Below are 26,731 nucleotides of genomic sequence, written 5' to 3'. Positions count from 1 at the left end.
AATAAATCTTTTGTGTCCATCGCACCATCGTTCGTTAACGTGATACTGGTAGCGTAGCCCGACGTCAAGGAAGTGGACGGAAGAAAACAACAACATCAGCAGAAATGGTTCGAAAAAAAGAAGAAGCGACTTGATCGAAACCCGCGTCCCAGTGGCCGAAAAATAGCTCGTGACCTGAACAAAACATATCGCAATATTCCATTCGGCAAATATTGAAAAATTAGCTCAGGTTAAAGCCATTGAAATTCCAAAATGTGCAAGAACTTACACGGCAACAGAAAGAAAATAGACTCAAAAGAGCTATAGAGTTACTTCGTTTGGCCGAAAGTGGTGTACTGCCGAATTTGGTTTTTTTTTCCGATGAGAAAACATTTGTTGTCCAGCAGCAATGATCGTGTTTACTTGCCAAAGAGGTCAGCTGAAAATGTACACCTTCGGTTGGCCACCAGAACTCAAGCGCCGGCCATGGTGATGGTGTGGGCCGCCAAAACAGACGATGGTCGCTCTCCGCTCGTATTAATCGACTGTGGCATTAGAATAAATGCCAAATATTATCGCGAAAATATTATGGAGGGTGTATTAAAGCCTTGGGCACGCAAACATTTTTGGCCTCAGACCTTGGACATTCCAACAGGAGTTGGCACCATCGCACTCAGCACGCGCCACCCAAGAATGGTTACAAAATGAGGTTCCTCGCTTCATTTCCAGCGCACAATGGCCACCAAAATCTCCGGATACCAATCCGTTGGGCTATTGTGTCTTGAGTATTTTGGAAAGCAAGGTTGGCACTAAAAAATGCCAAAGTGTCGATCACCTCAAGCAAGCGCTTCGCCGGAAATGGGCCAAAATACCGCAGAGCAACATTCGGGCAGCGTGTAACGATTTCATTGGCTGTTTGAAGGCCACAATTCGTGCCAAAGGTGGCTAATTCGAACAAATCTAAATTTATTCTAAAATTTGATGCTATTTACGACATTTTTTGTCTTTATTCAATGAAATTTAAAAAAAATGAAAAAATTATGGCGTTTGACTTTGATGGAGTTTTTTTTTATCTCACCCTGTACGTACTATAATTGTACGAAAAGTACTAAATTGGGCTATATTTGGCACAATTTGGTATTGGGTAAACATGTGTAGCCTGGATATATGGAGGTGGGTTTAAAAATGGCTAAATTTAGTATTGGGTGAAGAAATAGTTCTGAAATCCTGGAATTTGATATGGATGCCAGTGTCGGTGTCTCTGTCTGTGGTTATGTTATGGAGATGTTTTTTTTGGAAATGTGTACTATAATGGAACGAAAAGTACTTTTAATTGAATGACGGGATAGAGATACAATTCTAAAATTTGATATTTGAATTACTGATGGCATCTGTGTTTGAGATTTTGGCGGTGGTTTGAAAATGCGTCCTATATTCGTACGAAAAGTACTAAATTGTACTAAATTTGCTATTGAGTGAAAGGATAGGACTGAAATCCTCAAATTTAATATTCAGGTCTCCGTTAGTATCTGGTGGTAGTTTTGCAAATACGTACTATAATTATTCGGAAAGTACTAAATGGTACTAAATCACTTTTGGTGTCTAGGATGGAGAGACGAAGATTGTTAGATATGCGCACTAAATGTTATTAAATATGCTTTGGCATAAAGGGATAGAGTTGAAATTTGATATTGAGGCCAATGTTGTTGGTTTCTAGGATTCACATATGGAAAAGTCGAAATGGTTTTGGGCAGAAATATACAATGTTGGTCCATTGTGCAATTGTTTTACTTATATCTTCCTCGGTAAGCTTAAAAATAAACGATCAGACTTCGTGTCATATTATTTTTTTTTTGTCGGAACCCAAAATTTTGGAAAGCATTTTTCAGTAGCATTGAATGGGTTCATTTACCTTGCAGGCAGGTATTAATAAATTCGTTCGAAATAGCCCCCAAAACCACAAACATAATTGTACAATGTACTCCTGTCTTTTTTTTTTTTTTTGTTTTGTTTTTCTATGAAATGAAGTACTTTATTTTAAAGCAAATAAACAACAATTAACTTAACAACCCAAAACTTGCCATTAATCTTTATGATGTCGATGATGAAGATGATAAGATGCCGATGAATGCCTCCTTCCTCAAATTATCATAATCTCCATTGACAACAACAACAGACTCATTGTCCATGCCTTGTGTGTAGTCGTCATCAGTCAGTCTATCAGTACTTATGGCGCCTCCTATGAAGATGGCTCATCATCACCGGCTGTGACCTTGAGGTGTCAATATGATGTGATGCGCTGAGAATTTGTGTTTTTTCGTTAGTTTCATATTTACACCCAACCAAATAGGAAGGTCACTTTACTTCCATCACTGGGTGTTTTTGTGTGTGTGTGTGTGTGTGTGTGGAGTAGATACAGACATACGTACGTAGAAATGTACACATATATGTAAGCGGGTAAGAAAAATGTGTGAAAATTTTGTATATTAGAGTGGTGGGGCTTAGAAATATGTTTAAGGGCAATCAGAAGCATATTTTTATACCCATACCAAATTTAGTACCATTTAGTACTTGTCATACATGTTACAATACGGGTTGCCAAATTCACATCCTCCATCAACATTCCACCTTTATACTTTCACGAAAGACCAAATTTTATCAAATTTAGTACCATATAGTACAGTTATTACACTAAGAACACATTCGAATTTAATTAAGTACTAAAAGTACGAAAATTACTAGTGCTGGAAATCTGAAATTTGGTGTGGGTGAAAATATAGTGCTTGCAGATTGAAATGTTGTATTAGTATCGCTGTTCATGTGTAGCCTAGACATATGGAGGTGGTTTCGGAAATGTGTACTATAGTTGTACGGAAAGTACTAAGTCGTACTAAATTTGGTATTGGGTGAAGGAAAAGAACTGAAATCCTGAAATTTGATATGAATGTCACTCTCGGTGTCTGTGGTTATGTTATGGAGATGTGTGTTTGGGAAATGTGAACTATATTCGTACGAAAAGTACTGAATGGTACTATTTTTAGTATTGGGTGAAGGGATTGAGATAAAAATCTTAAATTTGGTATTTAGATTACTGATTGAATCTGTGTTTGAGATTTAGCGATGGATTGGAAATGCGTCCTATTTTCGTACGAAAAGTACTAAATGACACTAAATTATTATTGGCTGCTAGGATAGGGCTTGGATCCTCAAATGTGATATTAAGGTCTCTGTTGGTATCTGGAACTGAGATATGAAGATGGTGTGCTAAATAGTACTATATTTAGTACAATTTGGTTTTGGGTGAAAAGATAGTGCTTGCAGTTTGAAATTTTGTATTAGCCTGGACATATGGAGGTTGTTTCGGAAATGTGTACCATAATTGTACGGAAAGTACGAATTCGTAATATATTTGGTATTGAATGAAGGAAAGGAGCTGAAATCCTGAAATTTAATATGGATGATATGGATTTGGAATTGTGTACTATATTTGTACGAAAAGTACTACACGGTACTTAATTGGGTTTTGGGTGAAGGGATAGAGCTGGTATCCTCAAATTCGATATGGATGTAATTTCTGGTGTCTGTGGTTAAGATATGGAGGTGGTATTGGAAATGTGTACTATATTGTAGATTGTTTTAAATCAGTGTACCAAATGATACTAAATTTGGTATTGAGTGAAGAGATAGGGCTGGAATCCTAAAATGTTGATATTGAGGTCGCTATTGTTTTCAATGGTTTACATATGGAGGCGTTGAAATAATTTTAAACAGAAAAATTGGTTGTGGGTCCATTGTGCAATGGTTTTACTTATATCCTCCTCGTTAAAATTCAAAATGAAAGATTTTGAAGACTTTTTGGTGTAAAATTTAAACATTTTCCCATTATTCTCTTTCGAAAAAGGAAAAACTTGAATTAAACATATAAAACTTTTGGATTGAAAAAAAAATTGTCAAAGTGCCTAACACGAACTGTCGGAACGAATCTAAAATTTTATGATGGTCTTTCGCTGACGAAGTATTGGGTACTTGCTAGTATTTTATGAGAAGGGGTAACAGAAGAATTGGACCAATATTTTTTATGCGAAAAATATTGACCATTTGAGGGGCGGTATAATAAATTATGGGCTAATAATTTTAATGATATTACCACTTGGCAAAATTTCTACCTTTTTTCTCAAAAAAAAAAAAAATGGTTAAGTTAATTTTAAAAATTAGGTCTATTTTTTCTACAAAACAATTAAAAAAGCTCTAAGTTCGGCTGGGCCAAACATTGGATACTCTCCACCATTTAGAACGAATTCGACAATTTTCAAAAAAAAAAAAAAACGTTTAAAATTCAGTTAATCTTAAAAATACCGAATATAGCCGTAATATTAGGGTCTATACGACGTCGGGGACCTGCATAGGCAACTTTTGTAATAAGCCATTACAATATTTAAATGCGAAACTTGAAAAAGACTCGGTGAATAATGTAGCCAAAATCATCAAAATACCGAATGTCGGGAGTTACCGTTATATGGGGGCTATACGAAGTCGTGGACTTTTCTATGTTAGGCTGTAGTATCCCCTACCAAATTTGAAACATTTCCAGTGAATAATGTCGCTTAAATCACCAAAATACCGAAAATAGGGAGGTACCGTTATATGGGGGCTATACGAAGACGTGGACTTGCACAGACAATTTTCTGTCTTGGGCTATAGTATCCATTACGAACTTCAAATACCAAATTTGAAACAACTCTGGAGAATAATGTCGCTAAAATCATCAAAATACCGAATATCGGGAGGTCTCGTTATATGGGGACTATACGAAGACGTGGACCTACATGTCCCATATACCAATATCAAAATTCCTGCAGACGTAATATACATTAGAGTAACATTTTATCAACCTGCTTCATTTTGTTCGGAAGCTAAAGTGATTTCCACAGACGGACGGACATCGCTAAATCGACATAGAATTTTATGCTGATCAAGTATTTATATACTTTATGGGGTCTAAAATGTATATTTCGAGGTGTTACAAACGAAATGACAAACTTAATATCCCCTTCATACTATGGTGGAGGGTATAAAAAAGCAGACAAATTTCAAGCTATTTTTTCTTTAACCAACCTCTTCAAATGACTCATTCTTTCTATAGAATTTTTTCATTGTTAAAATGTCAAATCTTTCTTTTCTCTGTCAAGGTCACCTAAACTTTTTTCGAAACTTGTAAATATTTACACAAAAAGGTTTTTTTTTTTGTTTCTATATTTAGTGTTTTTTATTTGCATTTACTTAAATTTTTAATTTTATTCAAATATTTTTTGTCTTTTCTTCTTTACTCCGGCAGGAACTAACATAGAAATATGCAAATGGAGGCAGTCAACTGTCTCGGCTGAACACTGACGAAATCAAGGAAGAAGAAGCAGACTACGAATTTTTGTGACGACAACGCGGCCATATTTCACCCAAAAACAAAATAGCAACAACAAAAAGCTAAAAACAAAACTAGAGAATTAAAACAAAAATACCTATGAGACTGAGCATGCGCAGCTTATTCAACTAGATCCACCATAAACCAATACAACAACAACAAACTACAAACAGCAACAACAAATATAGTCTTAGTAACAAACAAACAAAAAACCAATACGCTTGGATGATATTGAGAGTAAACTAGGCAAAAATTTTGCGGCTCTGCTCTTTACTCCAGTTAAATATATTATATTAGCAAACACAACAACAACAACAACGGCAACCACAACAAAATGTACAATGATTAAGATGCAATAACAAAATCAACAACAGTAACAACAATATACTCTTATTATCATTAAAGCAGACATCCAACCCCCCCCCCCCTCTGGTTTTAAACAATTAAAAAACGCAAAAGTCTTTAAAACAAAACAAAAAGAAAAACAAAGTCCGTCAACAAAACCAAAAACTTGGGAAGGCAGGCAGCCAGGCAGACAAACCGTCAGACAAGCCACAAGATAGCAACGACATAAGGCCAACCACGACAACGACGACGTCGACGTAACTAGTCATTAGTCCAACAACAACAGACCATTTACATTTTTTCCAAAGCCAGCCAGCATTCCAGTTTTACCTTCATCACCCTGAGACAACAACTCTGGCTTTTTTGCCGCTGATATAATATATTTTTTTTTGCGCGTGTAACTTGTTTGTTGTCCGATTAAAACTCTTGTTTTGGCCATAACAGAACAACAAGACAAGCTAAGCAAAAAACCAGTCAAAACACATAGAACCTGAAGCAGAGAAGCATCACCCAAGACGACGGGGACCAACAAGCCAAAACGACAACCTCCAGCTGTGTGCGGGCAACTCATATTTTAGAAGTCCTTAATCAACAACAGAAACAGAAACACAACTGCTTCATAACTTTTTTTCTAATGCAGCGGCCAAACCAGAAAGCATCAGCTGCATCAGAATCATCACAACTTGGCTAATATTACCAGACAACAGTTATTCCAACACCGGGGTGTTTAGCAAAGCCAATACTCTTGCCATGGCCAGCAACATGCACAATACTCGTTTGTTGAGATTTCTAATTGTGGTGTCCATTGTTGTTCTAACCATATTTATCTATGCCTCCTATTCATCCACACAGACCCTAGCGCCGCCGCCCATGCGCAATACAGCTATGGCCTCACTGATGGCCTTTTCAATGGCAAATAAAAGCAGCAGCGGCGCTGGCAGTAACGCCGATGTCTTCGAACCGGTGGCAAGTGCCAATGTCAAGAACAACAGGGCTGCCCCGCCATATATACGTTACGAGAATCTACCATCAGCAGGTGGTGGTGGTGGCAGTCATGGCAACGATGTGGTCGTCATTAAAAAATTAACGCATCATCGTGAGCCCACCATTGATGAAAATGCCATAGATGGTGGTGGTAGTGATGGACCGGGCACAGATGTTGGTGCTGCAGGGGAAACTGGCACCGGTGGCGCCGAAGACTTGACACTCGGTGTCGGAGGTGGTGTTGGCGATGATACCGCCTTGGACCATTTCAATAATCAAAACAACGATTTAATGCAAGAGGAACAATATGTCCAGGCTGTTGAAAATAATTTAGGTAAGTTTTAAAGGATTCGATGATTTAAGTTTGAGCTCTTTTTTATACCCTAGATCACATAGTGGTAGGGTAGGAAGCGAGATAGACCCATAGTTACTTTTGATGATCTTCATAGAATTACTTTCTGAGTCGATTTATGCATGTCAGTCCGTCCATGTATTCTTGGGAACAAAATACAGGTCGCATTTATTATCCGATGAGATGAAATTTTGCAAACATCATTTGTTTGGCATAGGACGAACCCTATTGAAATTGGTGATAATCGAATCAGATTTAGATATAGCTCCCATATAAATACCTAAATATCAAATTTTAGAATTCTATCTCTATCACTTCACCCAGTACCGAATATTGTACCATTCAGTACTTTTCGTACAATTACAGGACGCATTTCCGAAACCACCTCCATATGTCCAAGATTCACATAAACAGCGACCCTAATAGAAAATGTAAAAATGCAAGCACTATTTATTCACTCAATACCAATTTGTACCAAAAATAGTACTATTTAGTACTTTTCAAGCAGTTGTAGTACAAACTTTCCAAACCCACCTCTTTATCACAAACCTACCAGCAACAGGGACCCTAACGCAAAATTTCAAAATTCCAACTTTATCCGTTCACCCAAAACATTCTCAAATGAATTACCATTTAGTACAGTTCGCACAATTAGTACACATTTTCAAAACGTCTCTGTTAGCTTTTTATCCATTTTTTTTGTAGATTATAAATAAATTGTTTACTTATTCGATTTTTTTCTCTCTCTCTCTCTCTCTCCCTCTCTCCACTTACAGTTAATATTAACAATTCAGCAGCATCAGCCGGTTCTGGTACAGGAGCAGGTGAAATGAAACAACAGCAGCAGCAGCAACAACAGCAATCACCCGAAGGCCAGCAATCACAGCAGCAGCAACAACAACAAGCACAACAAAATAAAATATCAGATTCAGATGTTCTAATACCAACATCTAATCTGCAAAAATTCATTGAAAGTGCAGATAAAATATTGAAAAATATCTCAAGTCAGCATCACGTGGTGGCCACCGCTGATACGATAAACAAATGTAAGTTCAATGTTGAAAAAATTACAAAGAAAAGAAGTAAAAAGAAGCCTACGTTCGGCCGGCCCGAACTTTTTACACCCTCCACCATTTGGAAGGAACCTGGAAATGTTAAAAAAACAATCGCATAAAAATACCGTTTAAATGGGGGTTATACGAAGTTATATGGGGCTATACGAAGACGTGGGCCTGCATACGCAATTTTTTATCATAGACTGTAGTACCGATTCCCAACTTCAAATACGAAATTTGAAATAATTCCGGCGAAAAATCATTAAAATACCGAATATCGGGAGTTATCGTGATATGGGGATATACAAAGCCATTATGAACTTTAAATACCAAATTTGAAACCAATCCGGTCTATAATGTCTCAAAAATCATAAAAATACCGAATATTGGGAGGTACCGTTATATAGGGGCTATACCAGCTTGCATAAGTAATTTTTTGTCATGGGTTGTAGTACCCATTCAGAAGTTCAAATAAGAAATTTGAAACAATTCCGGTAACTAATCTCGCTAAAATCATCAAAATACCAAATATTGGGAGGTAACGTTATATGGGGGCTATACATGGCTCATTTACGAACATAACCTGCCTATTGGCAAAATACACACGTGTGCCAAATTTTAGCTTTCTACCTCAATACGTTCAAAAGATAGCGTGATTCTAACAGACAGACGGATGGACATCGTTAAATCGACTTCGAATTTTACGCTGATCAAGAAAATGTATCCCTTGTTGGATCTGACATGTGTATTTCGAAGAGTTACAAACGAAATGACAAAGTTAATATACCCTCCATAGCATGGTAGAGGATATAAATAGCATTAAGTTAAGCCGGACAGAGTTTTTAATAGCCCCCATTCAGAAGTTAAAGCATCGGGATTCAATACTCAAAACAAGTTCCATTTAAAACTTCAAATGCCTACGAAATTGATTGGTGAATGCAGTAAAACTCCTCAAAATACCATAAATTGGGCGGTACCGTTATATGGAGGGCTGTAGGAAAACGAGGACCTGTGTAGTCAGTTGCCTACTGCAGTGGTTAGTATCCTTTGCGAACATCAAATGCCTAATTAAAGACACATCCTTTCATAATATGGGTAACCTAGTCAATAATATCCGAAAGGATCGTCATATGGGGCCTATAGGAAAACCTGGATCTAAATTGACAATGTTCTGAACACTAAATATCGGACATCAGATACCAAATTTGAGACACTTTCGTTGAAATATTTTTCCAAGATACTACATAACTGGAGATACCTATTGGAAAGTTTTTCAAAATTAATAAAAATAATTTCATGCATGCATGTTGACCGCTAATGCGCTTCAGATGGTCCATCCGCTTAGTATAATTTTAGTATACTCTTTCCGGACAGACGGGCGTCATTAAATCTAATTAGAATTTTATGCCCACCACGAATATATACTTTGTGGAATTTCAGGCTAATATTTGGAGGAACTACAAACGGTATGCCAAATTTAATACAATCTCCTTTTTATGGTGGTGTTTAGCTTAGGTTAAATTAGAGGATGTGAGATTGTAACTACGTCACTCGGAGACCTTTCGGTCCATTGGGATCGTCGTGCGTCAAAATGAAAAGAAAGAAGGAATAAACGTTAAGAAGGATAAAAGGAAAAAGCATCGGAATGAGTTGTGTTTTAACTCTGGCGCCAGAGTCTTTCTGCGGTGACAAAGGAATCTGTGCCTAAATACACAATGAGATCGTGAGTTTAATGTTCGTAGTCTCTCCCTTACAAGCAGGGCAATGGCACAAAAGGAGTTCGATCGTTTCATTTTTTTCCTCATCCTCACACAGCCTACAGTATTGCTCGGATGTTGCAGTGGCCTCTTAATATTCCACTTTGGCTTTCTCCCCGAAGAGTATTTCTAATGCTCCGTAAAAATGACAGAGGGGGTTTGAACATGTCGGCAACTTTAAGTTCTGTTGACTGCGAATTAATAGGTTTTCTCATTGCTTTCAATACTACAATGTAGATTTTCCAGGACTGTTCTACACCACAGGACTGCAGAAGAATTGATTTTGAAAGATGCGATAGCTTTAAGAGCCGGTTATGTTATTTCTATATTGGGGACTATAAAAATAGATAGGCTAGCATTTAAGGCGTATTGCTAAATTCGACATGAGTCTTTTTTCAAACACATTTGAAAAATCCTCTATGTAGGAGCACGCTACATCTTTACTCGTGCTCTCAGATACATTCCCAAAAAATGTGGCTTTATAAGTATTTGAAAATTATCTTCTTTAAAGCTAAAATATTTTTTGAAAATATTTCCAAATTAAAAATCTGTATCGTTTATCATGACAGCATTCAAACAAACGTCAGCACATATTCCAAATAATAGAAACAAATCTTAGCTTCTGTTACTGATTAAAAAATTATGCCATAAAATTAAAAGTACGTGTATTTGAGAGTGCCGCATAAAAACGGAAGTCAAAAAATTTATTATGTCTCAAGTATAAAGTCAACAACAATATGCAGTAGCTGTGTTATGACGTCGAACAAAACAGCACCCAACCACTGCACCACCACCAGAAAAAAAACGATATAATTTGGGCACCACAAAAAGATAAGACCGGCCAGTCAGCTAGTCGTCTAGCAAGAAATAAACAAAAACCCAAAGTCAAATTTAAGAAATACGGTAATGACGACGTCGCCTCTATTCAACATAACATTGAACGAAAGTGAAATGTTATATTGCGGCAATTGTGTCTAAATGCGATAAGTAGTGGAAATTTTGTTCCCTATCATATTTCTTGGAAACATGAAATGATGGTTATCTAAACAACCTATTTATTTTCACTATATATTTGCCGAATTATTTAGAGGGATTATCCACTTTTATTAATTAATTATGAAGATTAGCTAAAAAGAATATATTATATCTTAGAAGTCTATTGATGGGGTCAAAGTCCAGTGGAAGAATATTTATTCATTTCTTTTGTTTATTTATTAATTTTTGCGCGCATACCAAGTTACCCCAAGCCCCCAGGGGACATGAAAGGTTCTCGAAATATAGGTACTACTCTAGACTTACTTATACAGGGTGAGATGAAAAAATTGCAACCAATTTCAGACTGCTGTCATTTCCAAGCCACTCCTCCGACAGCTGTTAAAATTATTCCAGTGACAGCTCATTATATTGTTTACAACAAAAGCATTTTGGTAAGAATTTTCTAGAAAAAAAAGTTTTTTTTTTGTGATGGAATCCAAGCGTGATAGTGTGATTTCGGCTTAACTCTAGTTTAGTAAAAACTCTTCAATTTTTTCGAAAATTTTTTCAGTGGTAGGTATTTTAACCATGATCCCGGGAAACTATTTTTTTCTTGGGGGACGGACCTGGGACCCCAGATTTTTGCCCCGAAAGTCCGGGTTCGAGACCCCTACTAGACCCGGATCCACTTACCCGATATAGACAATATGGGTATCGTTGGAAAGCTTATGAAAATACCTATCCAACAAGTGGTCACATGATGGGGTAAGTTTTCATGGTTCGGAAGTTATAGTCGAATTATCGGACCCGGATTTTTTATGAAACCCCCAAAAAGTCAAAAAAGGGCCCATTATGGGGGTCAACAAAATTGTTTCCAAATTATAGCTGACACTCTTACCTTTCCAAAAAGGTTCAATTTGTGCTAATACCTTTACTGAGTCCAGAGATATGGGTCTTTCCATCCGCATAACCCGATTCTAACCAGTTCATTAAAACTATGTTTTCAATAAAAAAGGTATATTTTGCGTAAGAATGAAATTCAGAAATCTTTGGTTCGCGTTAGCCGGTGTAGGACATACCCAGAGGAGAAAATCTCAAGCCCCGGCCGAAGGCCGGCTACTTACAAAAGGTATCCAATTTAGAAAACTTTGGTTCGCGTTAGCCGGTGTGGGACATACCCAGAGAAGAAAATCTCAAGCCCCGGTCGAAGGCCGGCTATTTACAAAAAGTGTCAAATTTAGAAAACTTTGGTTCGCGTTAGCCGGTGTGGGACATACCCAGAGGAGAAAATCTCAAGCTCCGGCCGAAGGCCGGCTATATACAAAAAGTGTCAAATTAGAAAACTTTGGTTCGCGTTAGCCGGTTTAGGACATACCCAGAGGAGAAAATCTCAAGCCCCGGCCGAAGGCCGGCTACTTACAAAAGGTATCCAATTTAGAAAACTTTGGTTCGCGTTAGCCGGTGTAGGACATACCCAGAGGAGAAAATCTCAAGCCCCGGCCGAAGGCCGGCTATTTACAAAGAGTGCCGAAATTATGAACCTTTTGTTCGCGTTAGCCGGGGTCGGACATACCCATAGGTGAAAATCTCAAGCCCCGGCCGAAGGCCGGCTATTTACAAAAAGTGCCAAATTTAGAAAACTTTTGTTATTCCGACGACTGCTACGCGAAATAAACACTTTTTTTTATTAAAAACATAATTTTAATGAACTGGTTAGAATCGGGTTATGCGGATGAAAAGACCCATATCTCTGGAACCGAAAAAGGTATTAGCACAAATTGTAGCATTTTGGAAAGGTAAGAGTGTCAGCTATAATTTGGAAACAATTTTGTTGACCCCCATAATGGGCCCTTTTTTGACTTTTTGGGGGTTTCATAAAAAATCCGGGTCCAAAAAATCGATAATTTGACTATAACTTCCGAACCATGAAAACTTACCCCTTCATGTGACCACTTGTTGGATAGGTATTTCCATAAGCTTTCAATCGATACCCATATTGTCTATATCGGGTAAGTGGATCCGGGTCCAGGCGGGGTCTTGATACCGGACTTTTGGGTCAAAAATCTGGGGTCCCGGGTCCGTCCCCCAAGAAAAAAATAGTTTCCCGGGATCAGGGTAAAAATACCTACCTCTGGAAAAAATTTCGAAAAAATCTAAGAGTTTTTACTAAACTAGAGTTGTTCCAAGAAAACAGCAACATCAGCAGAAATGGTTCGAAAAGTAAAGAAGCGACTTGAACCTGAAATACTGGCCACAAATTTTGGAATCAGAACGACCACAGCAATATGCACAACGAACGGGTATATCAACGGAAAATCAACTCGAGAGTTTGGTTTTCCTCTTCACACTTAATCTTCCTATCTTGGCCACATTGGCGAAGTTGTTCGTTCAGGATCAGATTTTTCAAGTTTTATGTTGCTCCACAGACTTATCAAGATTCAGCACATATATTCGAAACCTAATGGTTGAAATAATTTGATTTAAAAAAAACGTCATTTTAATTCAATACAAAATCCTTTTAAATTTGCCCAACATATAGTGTACACAAGGTACGAAAAATATCCATTAGCGTTGCCGCACTAGCAATTTTTTGCCTTAATTATTTATGATTGGTTTAGGTTGACCTAGTTCGATTTTGGCCCTAGGCTCCTTTGTTCATTTCCGAAGAAGTCAGCCGATGACTTATGCTAGGAACACAATTGGAGCGAACGACGAATTTTTTCGCGGCGTATGTTCGTCGTCAAAAATAAAACACATATGTGTATATGGAAGTGCACACAATCACGGCACCGGCGAAAATTTCGTCGGTCGCCGCGAACTCAATTAGCTTTATTTCTATTTCATACGCCGGCGACCGGCGAACAAAACAGTACAAGGTGGCCATACTTGTACGAATTTTATGTGTTTTAGTAAATAAAGTTACTTTTTACTTTAAAATTTGTTATGGTCACTCTACTATCTGTTACTCGTATAAAAAAAACATAATTAATTTGTTTATTTATTTGTGTACTTGCGCCTGAGTGAAGATGGATATCAGTGAATTTATAATAGAGAAGATGGACATAAGTGAAATTATAATAGAGAACGTAAAGAATTATGTGTTCTTGTATAATTCATTGTAGTCAACAAATGAGCAAAAAGTAAACAACTTCATCAGCTGTTTTATAATTTCGTCGGTATTGTGTTCCATACGACGAATTTTCGCGGCTCATTTTGTCGCCGCGTAGGGCGAAATTCGTCGTTCGCTCCAATTGTGTTCCTAGCATTAAGCCAGCCAAATATGCTCTTTATGTATTTCCAGTCTAAATTTTGTTTGACAGGCAGCAAAGCTTCCTATATAAATGCTAAGTTCTTCAACTGGGTTGTTGGGACAGTTAGCTAAGATCACCTGGTACGGTAACATCAAGGGCGGCAATCCAGGAACTCTGGTAATCGGCGTTTAAAGCTTAAATTCTCCTTAAACATCTTTTGTGAAAATATCATTATAGGAAGGTCTTGATTTGATACTTGACTGGATAGCCAAACCATGTCCTCTTTTTTAGAAGATTCGCAATTTAGGAACTCGGTTGGAGTAGTTCAAAGGACGAAAATCCATTCTTTTTAATATACATCGACTTATTCGTTTCCAGTCATTTGATTCCAAAGTCTAATATCTTTTTTTTTTGTTTTTCAATTCATTTCAGCCCCCGATAAGTATTATCTACCACTGGATCCTAACAATGATGACAATGAAATACTCGATGACAACGATGAGGCACAACAGCCCTCGGTTATAATGACCATTAAAGGAGGTGCCGGAGACATTCTCAGCAATATAAATAATAAAGATAGTGAAAAAATTGCTGATGATAATAAAAATAACAACAAAAATGAGGCTGTAAAACAAGTAGCCTCGGCGGCGATCTCATCGGCATCTGCAGCGGGAGCAGCTGCTGCACCATCATCAGCTAAAACGACAGCAACCACCAAAAAGGCAGCAACAAAGGTACAATCTGCCGATCCAACACAGGGAATACCCACGCAACAAATTTACGAACCCGGCCATATGAACGAGGAGATCGATATTGAGCAAATTTGTCCCAACAAGGGTGACAAATTGAAACTTTTAATACTCATAACATCAGCACAAACTCACACCGAGGCACGACTGGCCATACGACAGACCTGGGGTCATTTCGGTACACGTCGTGATGTTTCCACCGCTTTTATACTGGGTCGTACCACCAATGCCACCATCAACGAGGCCCTGACCCAAGAGAATATGATTTATGGTGATCTGATACGTGGTCACTTTATTGATTCCTACAACAATTTGACATTGAAAACATTATCATCCCTGGAATGGGTGGACAATCATTGCCCCAAGGCCAAGTATATACTGAAAACCGATGATGATATGTTCATAAATGTGCCAAAGCTGTTGCAATTCCTCGATGCCCATGCGAAGGACAAACGTGTCATCTACGGACGTTTGGCCAAGAAATGGAAACCCATACGAAACAAGAAATCCAAATATTATATATCGACGGGGCAATTTAATGCCGCTGTGTTTCCGCCCTTTACCACCGGCCCGGCCTATGTGCTGACAAGTGATATTGTGCATGAGCTGTATGTTAGATCACTGCATCAGGTCTATCTGAAGCTGGAGGATGTCTTTACGACGGGCATTGTGGCCCAACAGCTGGGCATCAAGCGGGTGCATGTCAATGAATTCCTTAATCGGCGCATTGCCTTTAATCCCTGCAATATTCGCAAATCAATATCCGTGCATATGATTAAGGCCAATGAGCAATTCGATCTGTGGAAGAAGCTGCTGGATCAGACCACAAAATGTAAATAGTATTTTAATGTTAGGATATTTTAAGTTATTTTTAGTAGTAAACGCATACATATAGCCACATACACACATACATACATACTATGCATATATACACATAAACAGAGCCACTCATTGATTAGCCTGTAAGTTTTATGATAAACAACTACAATAACAAAAACGAAAAATGGACAGATGTGAAGAATAACAACAACAGAATAATCTTTAAGTTAAAACTAGTAGAATTTTTTTTATTTTTAAAAACAAATAACTTATAGAAATGAATATAAATGTGTATATTTTTTAAGCCATTTAAAATGCAATAATTACTATTATATAATATAGACAACAAAAAAAAGAGAATACTTTATCTGCAAATCAAAAGAAATCTAACGAAAAAAAAAAAACAAAAAATATGTATGTATTTGAAAAAAAAAGAAAGAAAAACAAATAACTTCTTAAAATGTGTTACTATCTTAGCAACTTCTTTTTCTATTCCCCTTTTTTCTAAAATTGGACAAAAAATACCTTTACATCTACAAGGGCATTTGCTAACGAAATTAATATTTGAATATGTGTTTGTTTTTTTTAATGGAATAATAATAACCAAATTGTATCTGAATCTCTATGCAAGTTTATAGTAAAGAAAACAAAATCAATAAGTTTATGCCTTTTTTGTTGTCAAAAAGCCAAGCTTTGTGTAATGGTAAACTGAAATAAGTATACATTAATTTTTTTTTGGTTTTGTCACAATAAAGTTCCCAGTGTTTCCAGTAAATACCAGAAAAACAAACAATAATTTAAAAGTATTTAATTTGTTTTTATTTCTCGAATTATTATTTGGTTGGGGGATTAAATGTGAAGGATTTTATTTTTTACCAACGTGGTTTTGAAGAATTTTGGAGGCAACATAAACACAGATTCTGTAGGATGGTCAGTGTGTTATTTTCGAGGCGCCACAATTTTTTTTTTCCGGATTACAATCAATTTTCAATCAGACTCCGATACCGAAAACGACATTTTATTTATTCCAAGAAAAGGATATTGACTTAGTATAAAAACAATTAAATATAAAAACACTAAAAATAGGGCCTTCTACGCTGCATTAGACTAGACCTATTGAAAACTCGAACGGCTCTCCGAAATATTAAGAATACTGAAAATCAGATGAGGCCGTTACATGAGGGACTTTTTATACCCTCAGCTATATGGCTAGAGAGGGTATATATCATTTGATACGGCCAAAACATGCCTCATCGAAATAACGGTTTTAGACCCTAGGTCTCTTTGGACCAAATCCGTTTCAAGACATTTGGAGCCGATTCGTCCATCCGTCTCGACTCTCGAAGGAAGTGTCCGATTTGATCCAAACTTGGTATATCGTAATATAATTGTCAAACTTAGAACGTATCTCCCCCACAAAATGTCAACATTTTTTAAAGAAAATAATTTTTCTGCACAGAAAAAGAAAGGATGATCCGATTTTGCTCCTACTCCTACGAATCATAATACTTGCATTAGTGCTAGGTCAGGTGAAAAATAGAAAAGTACCTCCCCCACAAAGGGTCAAAATTTTGAATACTTATAACTTTTATAAAATGTAATGCAAGATTCAGATTTTCAGGTTGTCAGAATTACACACATCACTATATTTTTAATAAACCAAGGTCTGGTGTGAAGATAGAATATATCGGTCTACTCCTTCTAGTACCTCCCCAACAAAGGGTCAAAATGTTTAATAATCATGAAGCTCATAAAACACGAAATTAACATCCGATTCCATTCTCAATATTTCCATAAACGCAAGATCTGTTATAAAGATAGTAGAAATCGGATCATTCCTTCTGGTATCTCCACCACAAAGGGTCAACGTTTTGAATAAACAAAACGATCATAAAATCCAAAATAAGCACCCGTTTCTTTTCAAATTACACACATCCCAATATTTTTCCGAATTTAATAGGCCTACACAAAAGTTAGCCATTAGACTGGCGAGGATCTCGAAGGAAATAGGTGAATACCAATGATATTTTGATTAACGAGGGGAAATATTTGTTTACCAAACTGCCAAGTAATTTAGGTTCTTGGATCTGAACAAGGACCTTCTTAATGCAGAGGTGTTATGCGATCAAATGTCCATCAATGTCCTTAACGCTTGAAGTCAGGCTATTAGCAATCTATCTTATATTGGAATAGAAACTGGAACAAAAAAGGCTTCTGAAGTGGCAAAACCGGAGGTACCGCCCTCCAAAGCAAGGACAACAAGGCTGAGGTTAAGTTGGAAGAAGAATAAATCAAACCTTGAAATCGGCTCAGCCGAGCCCATCAGTTAATTCATCAACTCAACGAAAGATACAACAAGCGGACGTAAGCGTATCTTGTCTGAATTCAGTAGGTCGGATCGAAGAATCACGGTAGGCATATCTGATATCTGACTACATATCTAATATTAACTACAGGCATAGCTGATATCAACTCCTGGCATATCTGACCTCAAAATGGGCTTGCAGTGTTCCGGACAACTGTACACGACGTGAATATGATGAGAGATAGAGACGATTAAACATCTACTAAGCAGATATCTCATGTTATCCAACAAGAGACGTAGGCTTTTCAAACATGGAGCCCATCACAACTTTCCTTGGCTAAACAGTCCGTCCTGCTTACTGCTATAAACCCTTCCTACTCTTTTTCTATCTCTCTCCTATAACCAACAATATTTTCCTAGCATGAACACAATGAACCAAAGGCAGTTGCCGATCCCGTGTAGCTGCGCATTTTCAAACTAAACCGTCTTGCGCATTCTTAAACGGATAGTACCGAAGTACTTAAAAGTAGCGGTCACAGATCAGGCTGATCCTAATGTGTACATCAGCGAAGTTCAATATCTGCTGATCGACGAGAAGATGCCGTACCTATATCTATTGGATGAGGACGAGCAGCAATATACAGAAGAGCCAGGGTCATTACCTACAACAATAAGGAATCTGTAGACTTCTTAAATACCGCAGTTAATGGCCTTTAATACAGAAAAGTCGCCGCAGTGACTGTCTCGTAGATCGCATGCAAAATGGTGGCTTCGATGGGGATTCCACATTCTATAATGGGGTTAACGGAGATCCTGAAGCGGGCTGAGAAGCGGGATGCTGGTCTTAGTATTGGATTTTGGCGGGTACAGCTGGATGGATCTCAAAGTTAACACAGGCTTTTGTAAGAATTCGAAGGTTTGGGTTGCAAAAGATCACTTTCGCTTCCCACAAAGCAAACAGTTGTTGTTGTTGTTGTTGTATCAGTGATACATGTGTTAGTTGTTTATAGACTCTTAGTCTAATTCTGCCACAATGCTCAGGTTTAGGAAGTCTGCTACCCTTATATGTTGTAGCCATAAATCCTCTGAAATGAGTTGGGAAGGTTTGGCGAGACTATAAAACAGATGCAGCGTATGGTGCGTAACTCCATTGCACGCTGGCCAGACATTCCGCACATCTTAATCAATTCGCACGAATTGAGACGACTGCACCATTCTGAACGTAGTGCGCCAAACTGCACTGGTTTGTCTAGGCAGCCGACGTTCTTCAGCTGCCTGCCTGATAGGCTTGCAGATCTAGAGGCTCTCTCTTCTATCATTGGACCTCTCTCCCCTTCCTCTCTCCGACACGCCTGGGCATGGGAGTTCTGTCCATCATATAGTGGTTGGGATGACTCACACGGTAACACCAAAGCAGGTACTGCAACGGAAGCTGACGTATGGTAAGGACCTTCGTCACCCCACTGGAGTCATGAGGAGGCACCCTGTTGCAGTTCTCAGGTCGGCATTCTGGCAGGTCTGAATACTTTTCCATTGCGTTGCTCTCGTTTTGGCAGACCACACTGGTTTGCTTATCCTCGCCCAAGTGCTGCCGGCTAGCGCCTTGAGGACCTTAGTCTTTCTTTTCATTGTACTGCAGAAAGCCGCGGGTTTTGCGCCGACGATTTGAATATGCTCTCGAATACAGACCCACAGATTTTGGGTTAGTTTGTGGTAGGAATTATGTGGCCCTCGACCTACATTTTCAGCTGTATTCTCATCTCCACAGTCCATGCGGTAAAAAGTATGGTCGGTATGGTATATGGTAGTGATCTAAACGATTTTCGACGAAATCTGTGCAATATTAAAACTTTACCATTTCTATAGGTGATGACGGGATAGGTTCAACAGATAGGGTGGTCACGGCTTTTGTAGACAATCATTCCAATATGATTGCAGCTCTATCTTGGAAACAATTGGTAAACGTTAATTTTGGTTGAGTTCTAATCTTTTCCATACATTTCCATCATGGATCCAACAGATAAGCTTTTCCAGAAATCGTAAATTTGTATGGAGAGAGTCTGGACGATCTATCTTGTCTTCCTACATGTCCTTCAATATTAACACAGAAGAATTATGATTCTAATTAAGGCGGCGATCGCTACTTAAACTTTGGATTTCCTTAAATATTTACATTAATAAAATCCCAATATTTTTAAAATTTGTAATTCAAAATTGTGTTTTATTAAAAAAAAAACAATTGTTACCAAAAAAACATTCTATCCTTACTCGCGATAGTCAATTTTGTGTACTGGTGTTGTTTCATACATTTGTTTGGTTTTTTTTTCTCTTCTTTTAAATTACAAACTATAATCTTATGCTATGATCTTACTTAATAGATATAGGTATGTAGAATGTATCTGCAATATGTTCCATACATATACATACATTGTGATACGATAACAAAATCGTATTTTGAAAATAAAAATTTTTTGAAATCATCGTCTAGTCAATTTTGCAATTTTTAAATACTTTTGGAAAAGTACAAAAAGAAACATAATTAAGTATCCAATATTAATTTTTCTAATCTGTGTTGTTTGAATGGTGTGCGCAGGAAGGATGTACCATTTCATTTCGGATTTCTGGTGGGAACTATAAAAACATGTGATTTTTTTTTTTAAATCGTCGGCAAACAAAAAAATTGAACAAATACATTTAATTGTATCTACGTCCACCTCCACCACCGCCGCCGCCACCACCTCTCGCCCAATTATTGCCTCCAGCATTCTTATTGAATTGATTATTTTGTGGGAAGTTGTTATTGTTATTATTGTTGTTTGGCCGGCGATTCTGTTGCTGGTAGTTTCTGTTTTGGAACGACGATGAAGCGTAGCCTCCCTGCTGTTGCTGATTCTGTTGGAAACGTCCTTGTTGCTGTTGCCCACGTCCACCCTGTTGACTGTATGGATGGAAACGTTGCACGCCGCCAGCTCCGCCACCGCGGCCAGCTCCACCATATACAGGACCTTGAATAATAAAACAAAGGAGATAAATAAACTAAATAAGAGACAAAATAAATTTCAATTATTACTCACCTCCACGTCCTCCTCCACCACCACCGGCATGGCCGCCTCCACCTCCTCCTCCTCTACCATAGCCGGAATTTCTATTATTATTGTAATTATTATTCATATTATTATAATTGAAACCCTGGGTATTATACTGATTCTGAAATTTGCCCCCCTGACCCATGGCATTATTCAAGTGGCGATGTCCACCTTGAGTGATATAGGCCTGTGGCATGTCATGATTGAAACCAATACGTGGCTTATAATTCGAATCACGACCTTCGGGCGCCAACACCGTGGGTGGATCAATGGCGTTCTTCAAACGCTTCGCTGGGAATATAAAATCTTCCTCATACTGTGGATCCCTAAAGCGTACGGTTACCACCTGATTTTCCGTAATATCATACAGACCCATTATCGGCGAGGGCAGTGTACCATTTATGGGCACATTATCATCGGCTTCCAGCACAGTACCAGACATACCATCCATTAGTACCTCAATTTCGGGTGTCGTTGCAAATTTGTTTTGTGAATAGTATTTGGTAAATGTTTTGAAGAATGCATTACCCTGACTGATGTACAGGCGGCAATCGCCACGCTTGTTACGTTTGATTTCGGCCTCAGTCAGCATGCCATAGTAGGGTTTCAAGGCCTTAAAAAGGCGATTTTCATCGACAAACGGCAGTAGGGCCACACCTTGCCAGGCATATTTCTTGCCATTCAAATCAATTTTAAAGTCCTCCGGATAGAAATCAATAATTTCCGACTGGGGATCATGCATGAGAGTGGCCCATGGTTTCGGCACATGACTGCTACTTGCCGCCGGAAACACACCCATCAGCTGTTCCAGGGGATTAAACGGCTTCGAGCCCTTGGGGAAATGTGTTGACAATCCCGATATGTTAACAAAATCCGAGGCAAATGGTGCATAATGATATGGGAAATACCAATCCCATGAGGCACAGCCTTGATAGTAGTATTTGAGTACCCAGCAAAGGCCTCGCACATACTGCAGGGCCACGGAATAACGAAAATCGAGATTCTCCTGGCCCACATCGAATTTAGATTCATAATAACGATCCTTGAAGCCATTCTCCCACAAGCGAACCTCATCATTCACCTCTTCCTCCTCTTCGTCTTCATCCAAACCAGCCTGAGCAGCAGTTCGTTTTTGACCAGCTCCACCAGCATTTCTCAAATTTGCCGCATTCTGTTTGTAATTGTCGATTATGGGCAACGGATTTGCATTGCCTTTCCCCAAGGCATTCAATTTAAACGAACCCGATTGTTCCATTACGGCAGCATTGTAAGCGTTGGCCTCGTTGCGACGTTTTGCCTTCTCACGTTGTTTAAATTGCACTTCACGCCGTTGTCGTTCCTTGAAGATGTGATCTTCCACGTTACCCAAATCCGTTAGAATCAATTGCACTCTATCCAGGTCTACTTCACCAGAGTTCGTCAAATAGCCATTTGTACGATAAACACATTTCTTGTACAGCTCAACCAAGCGATCGACGGCACCTTCTCGTATCTCCAGAGAGGGTAAATGCGGCAGGAAATCATTGCCCACAAAGAAGCACATGAATACCCAATCGTCGAGGGCTCTTTCGAATTCGTATTTAAATGGCAGGTTGGGCATTTCCAACGTCTTCTTCAGATACTCTCGCAGAACACTCAGGCGAACAAATATAAACCTAACTTCCGATCCAACGGCCACATCTGGCTTAAAGTTTGTTACATCATTAACACCAGCAGCATTCAAGCCCTGACATTTGTCCATTTCATGGCCAAACTGGCCACACATGTCACACGGCTTGGGTTTATTGGGTAAGAACTCCTCTCTTATGATGGTAAAGTTTGGCTCGTGCGTAGCCAAGCCCAACATAATCAAATCGGCATCAGCGCCACACAGGACATGTTGTGTATTGGGGTCATGGTCCGGCTGGGCCCTTTGTTTCCTAATATAATCCATAATTTTGTGTTCTCCCTCTCCCGGCACATTGGCATCGGACAAGATGACCTTGATGTCCTTCCAGGCGGGGTTATTGTTCAAACGATCGTGCACATAATAGTGCAGGCACTGTGACAGTCTTTCCATAAACGGGGTACCCGGTGTGATACAATTGGAATCGAAATGTTCGCCCTTTTCCTTTTCGGGTGGCAGTACACATCCCTTGGCCAACAACTCGCTACGTATCCTCTCCATTTCCATACGCTTTTCCACGGATTCCTTGGCAGCCCTAAAACGTCTTGAACGCTGTTGGTTCATTTTCGCCCTGGGTGCCACGCCATCAATGGCCATATACAGAACCTTGCGCGGTCTCACAATATTCATCAAGCGATCAATACAATCGAATATGGCGATCATCATTTCGTCTTCATTTTTAGGCGCCGGTTTGTCCTCCGGATGTGTACATGGATGAATGATACCATTCATGTCCAAGTACAAGTTGTCGAACTCGATGCCATTCGGATTCGGCTGTGTGGCATCGGGATAAATATTTTTCCCAGTTTCTGGGTCAACTTCTTTAGTTTCCACGCATTCTATGATAACACTGGGGTATTTACGGCTAAGCCATCTGAAGAATGCTGGTACTCCCATTGCGTGCGCGGAGTCTTAATTTTGTTCTGCAATTTTGGAATTGCAAATGGAACGACGAAACAGTTTTAAAAAACTGTATTAATTTTACCACTTAAAAACGTGCTCTTTTTTCTACAATATTTATTTTTTTCGGGGGCCAATAAAAAACAACAATGAGAAAAAAAACGCGTGTAGAGAAGAGAGGAATTGGGTTAGTGGTAACGTATCGTAAGGTTTGGTAGAATAGCACTAAGGATTACAGCGACACGTCAAACTCTGTTATCAATTCACTTGCACACCGTACATTAGGGCAATTATAGGATATTTGAGGCGGAGATGCATAAAATGGATTTTCCTTTTTTTTTTTCACAAAATTGAATCCAAGATAGAGGAACAATATGGTCTAATCCCAAATTTGTAAACTTTGTTGCCTCTTTACGTGGAAAATATTAAATAAATTTGAAATAATTTCAAATTATTTTCCTTTTCCACGTTTTGACAGAATGGGGGCACAAAAAGAAAACAATTGTATTTAGGAGGTAACTTTGTTCTACCTTCTGTAATTTTGCCATGTATTAACATACCTCTGTCATGATCTGTTTCTCTCTAGCCTTAAATACTTTTTTGCTCTTTTCCAGAACTACAATGATACAATGAAATCAAGGTTATCTCATTTCAAATAAGCATTCCCTGCCCTGTGTTTTCTCTAATTTACTTTGTCAAATTTAACTGCATAGAAAACAGCTCTCCATCTCTGATTTGTGGATTTATGAATAAACATTTTCGAAATGAGATGTTATCAAAGGTATAATTTTGAAAAAAATTGAAAACATATGAATTCATGATTTTACCTTATTAGTTCTACCATGAGAATTACAAGAATGACTTAAGCAAGTCAATAAAGCGTTTTATATATTCTCACCTTAAGGTCCATGCCATAAAAATTGCATTGGGGATAAAAATACCCACCGGACAAATACCCCCATAATCGAGCAGATTATGCTGCCGCATAAGAAAATTCTCTAGGGCGATTCCAATAAATCAATGTTAAAAAACCTTTATATAGTTGATATGTTCCAGTACTGCCAAAAATTAAACGTTTTTACTACGATTATCGATTTTGCCTTTACGTAAACGGAAACAGTTGCAAAACTAGTAGATTCTTGCAGTTTCTGGTTCAATAATAAGTTGTGTTGACAACATCATATATTTATGATATTTCGTTATTAAATTTCGGATTTTTTACAATATCGAATACCCAATATGTTATTCTGTATTCTAAGTATGTATTTTCCAATATGTTATTCATCCTAAAAGCTGTAAACTGCCCTGTCCCAGAAACTGCAAGAATCTACTATTTTTGCAATTTCTTTCGATGCACGTTTGGAAGTGCAAAGCAAGCGTATTATGTATTCTCACCTTAAAGTCAGTAAAAAAAAAGATATTTATGTACCTGTATCTTAAAGGTATGGGTACATAAGCAGCTTGTACCATAGGTAATATCTCGCATGCCATAGTCTCTAATAATTCAGCTCAATGGCAAAACTACTTAATTTCTTCCATGATAGACGAATACAGGAAGATGCATCAACGCTTTAGAACATTGATATATAAAAATTTTAATTTTTTTTTTTTTCTAATATAAGTAGATTTTTATATGTTTTCTCATACGATGCCAATCATATTATAATATGAGCTTTTTAACAATTTTTTCAAATTCGAGCAATTTTTCATTCATAATTTACAATTTCAAAATTTGTTTGACAGTTCATTGTCTCATCAGCTGTGTCGATTTTTTCAAACAATAAATACAAACACAAAAGTGGTGAAAGCAATTAACCCCTTTCGCGCCTCTGTTCGATTTTTCGAACAGTATAAACACAAATTTTCAAAAAAAAATACTTATGTATGAAAGGGGTACAATTTTTAACAATTTTTGTTTACGTAGCAAGAGTAAACTGTCAATAATTAAAAAAAATCCTTCTAAAAATACCCATCATCCCATCAGTAGGCCCAAATTACCCTAAAAAGTAAAAGTTTTCAAAAAAAAAAAAATACGCCGGTGAACAGCGAACAAAACAGTACAAGGTGGCCATACTTGTACGATTTTTATGTGTTTTAGTAAATAAAGTTACTTTTTACTTTAAAATTTGTTATGGTCATTCTACTATAAGTTACTCGTATAAAAAAAAACATAATTAATTTGTTTATTTATTTGTGTATTTGCGCCTGAGTGATGCTAGGAACACAATTGGAGGGAACGACGAATTTCGCCCTACGCGGCGACAAAATGAGCCGCGTAAATTCGTCGTATGGAACACAATACCGACGAAATTATAAAACAGCTGATGAAGTTGTTTACTTTTTGCTCATTTGTTGACTACAATGAATCAGAGAATTGTAAAGTTTATTAAAATTGTTAAAATAATTAACATAATGTATATTATAGTAAAAGCTTATCTGCTTGTGTGAAAACACAAATAAATAAACAAATTAATTATGTTTTTTTATATGAGTAACAGATATTAGAGTGACCATAACAAATTTTAAAGTAAAAAGTAACTTTATTTACTAAAGCACATAAAATTCGTACAAGTATGGCCACCTTGTACTGTTTTGTTCGCCGTTCGCCGGCGTATGAAATAGAAATGAAGCTAATTGAGTTCGCGGCGTCCGACGAAATTTTCGCCGGCGCCGTGATTGTGTGCATTTCCATATACACATATATTTTTGACGACGAACATACGCAGCGAAAAATTCGTCGTTCGCTCCAATTATGTTCCTAGCATGAAGAAGCAGATAAGCTTTTACTATAATATACATTATGTTAATTATTTTAACAATTTTAATAAACTTTACAATTCTCTGATTCATTGTAGTCAACAAATGAGCAAAAAATAAACAACTTCATCAGCTGTTTTATAATTTCGTCGGTATTGTGTTCCATACGACGAATTTACGCGGTTCATTTTGTCGCCGCGTAGGGCGAAATTCGTCGTTCGTTCCAATTGTGTTCCTAGCATAAAGTCTAAATTAGCTGCATGGCTATATAGCTCAAGAAATAGTTAAACATTACATCGGCGGCAAGTAAACTTATCGGCATTGTCATTAGA

The 26,731-nt window shown here is 37.8% G+C and overlaps 2 protein-coding genes across 5 annotated transcripts in view; one reads left to right on the top strand and one right to left on the bottom strand.

Moving 5' to 3' along the window:
- Positions 1 to 16,491, top strand: part of LOC101894606 (uncharacterized) — a 78,597-nt gene extending 62,106 nt beyond the window's left edge. For all 4 annotated transcript variants that reach the window (XM_059131377.1, XM_059131378.1, XM_059131380.1 and 1 more), the window contains 3 exons: positions 5,315 to 7,061; positions 7,856 to 8,125; positions 14,550 to 16,491. In XM_059131377.1, the coding sequence (XP_058987360.1) occupies positions 6,494 to 7,061; positions 7,856 to 8,125; positions 14,550 to 15,706 (1,995 nt within the window). In that variant the 5' untranslated portion in view covers positions 5,315 to 6,493 and the 3' untranslated portion in view covers positions 15,707 to 16,491. The remainder of the gene's footprint in view (positions 1 to 5,314; positions 7,062 to 7,855; positions 8,126 to 14,549) is intronic.
- A 3,690-nt stretch (positions 16,492 to 20,181) lies between these two features.
- Positions 20,182 to 23,817, bottom strand: LOC101894988 (5'-3' exoribonuclease 2 homolog). Its single transcript, XM_005187090.4, has 2 exons — positions 21,065 to 23,817; positions 20,182 to 20,995 (listed from the first exon to the last, which is right to left on the bottom strand). Exons 1-2 carry the CDS (start codon positions 23,637 to 23,639, stop codon positions 20,685 to 20,687), a joined length of 2,886 nt encoding a protein of 961 aa, XP_005187147.2. The 5' UTR covers positions 23,640 to 23,817; the 3' UTR covers positions 20,182 to 20,684.
- Positions 23,818 to 26,731: the final 2,914 nt, after the last annotated feature.

The sequence above is a fragment of the Musca domestica genome, unplaced genomic scaffold (genome assembly GCF_030504385.1).
Source record: "Musca domestica strain aabys unplaced genomic scaffold, Musca_domestica.polishedcontigs.V.1.1 85, whole genome shotgun sequence".
Taxonomy (NCBI): Eukaryota; Metazoa; Arthropoda; class Insecta; order Diptera; family Muscidae; genus Musca; species Musca domestica.
Note: the sequence above shows the minus strand (reverse complement) of the source record. Positions and strands in the feature narration are given on the sequence as shown.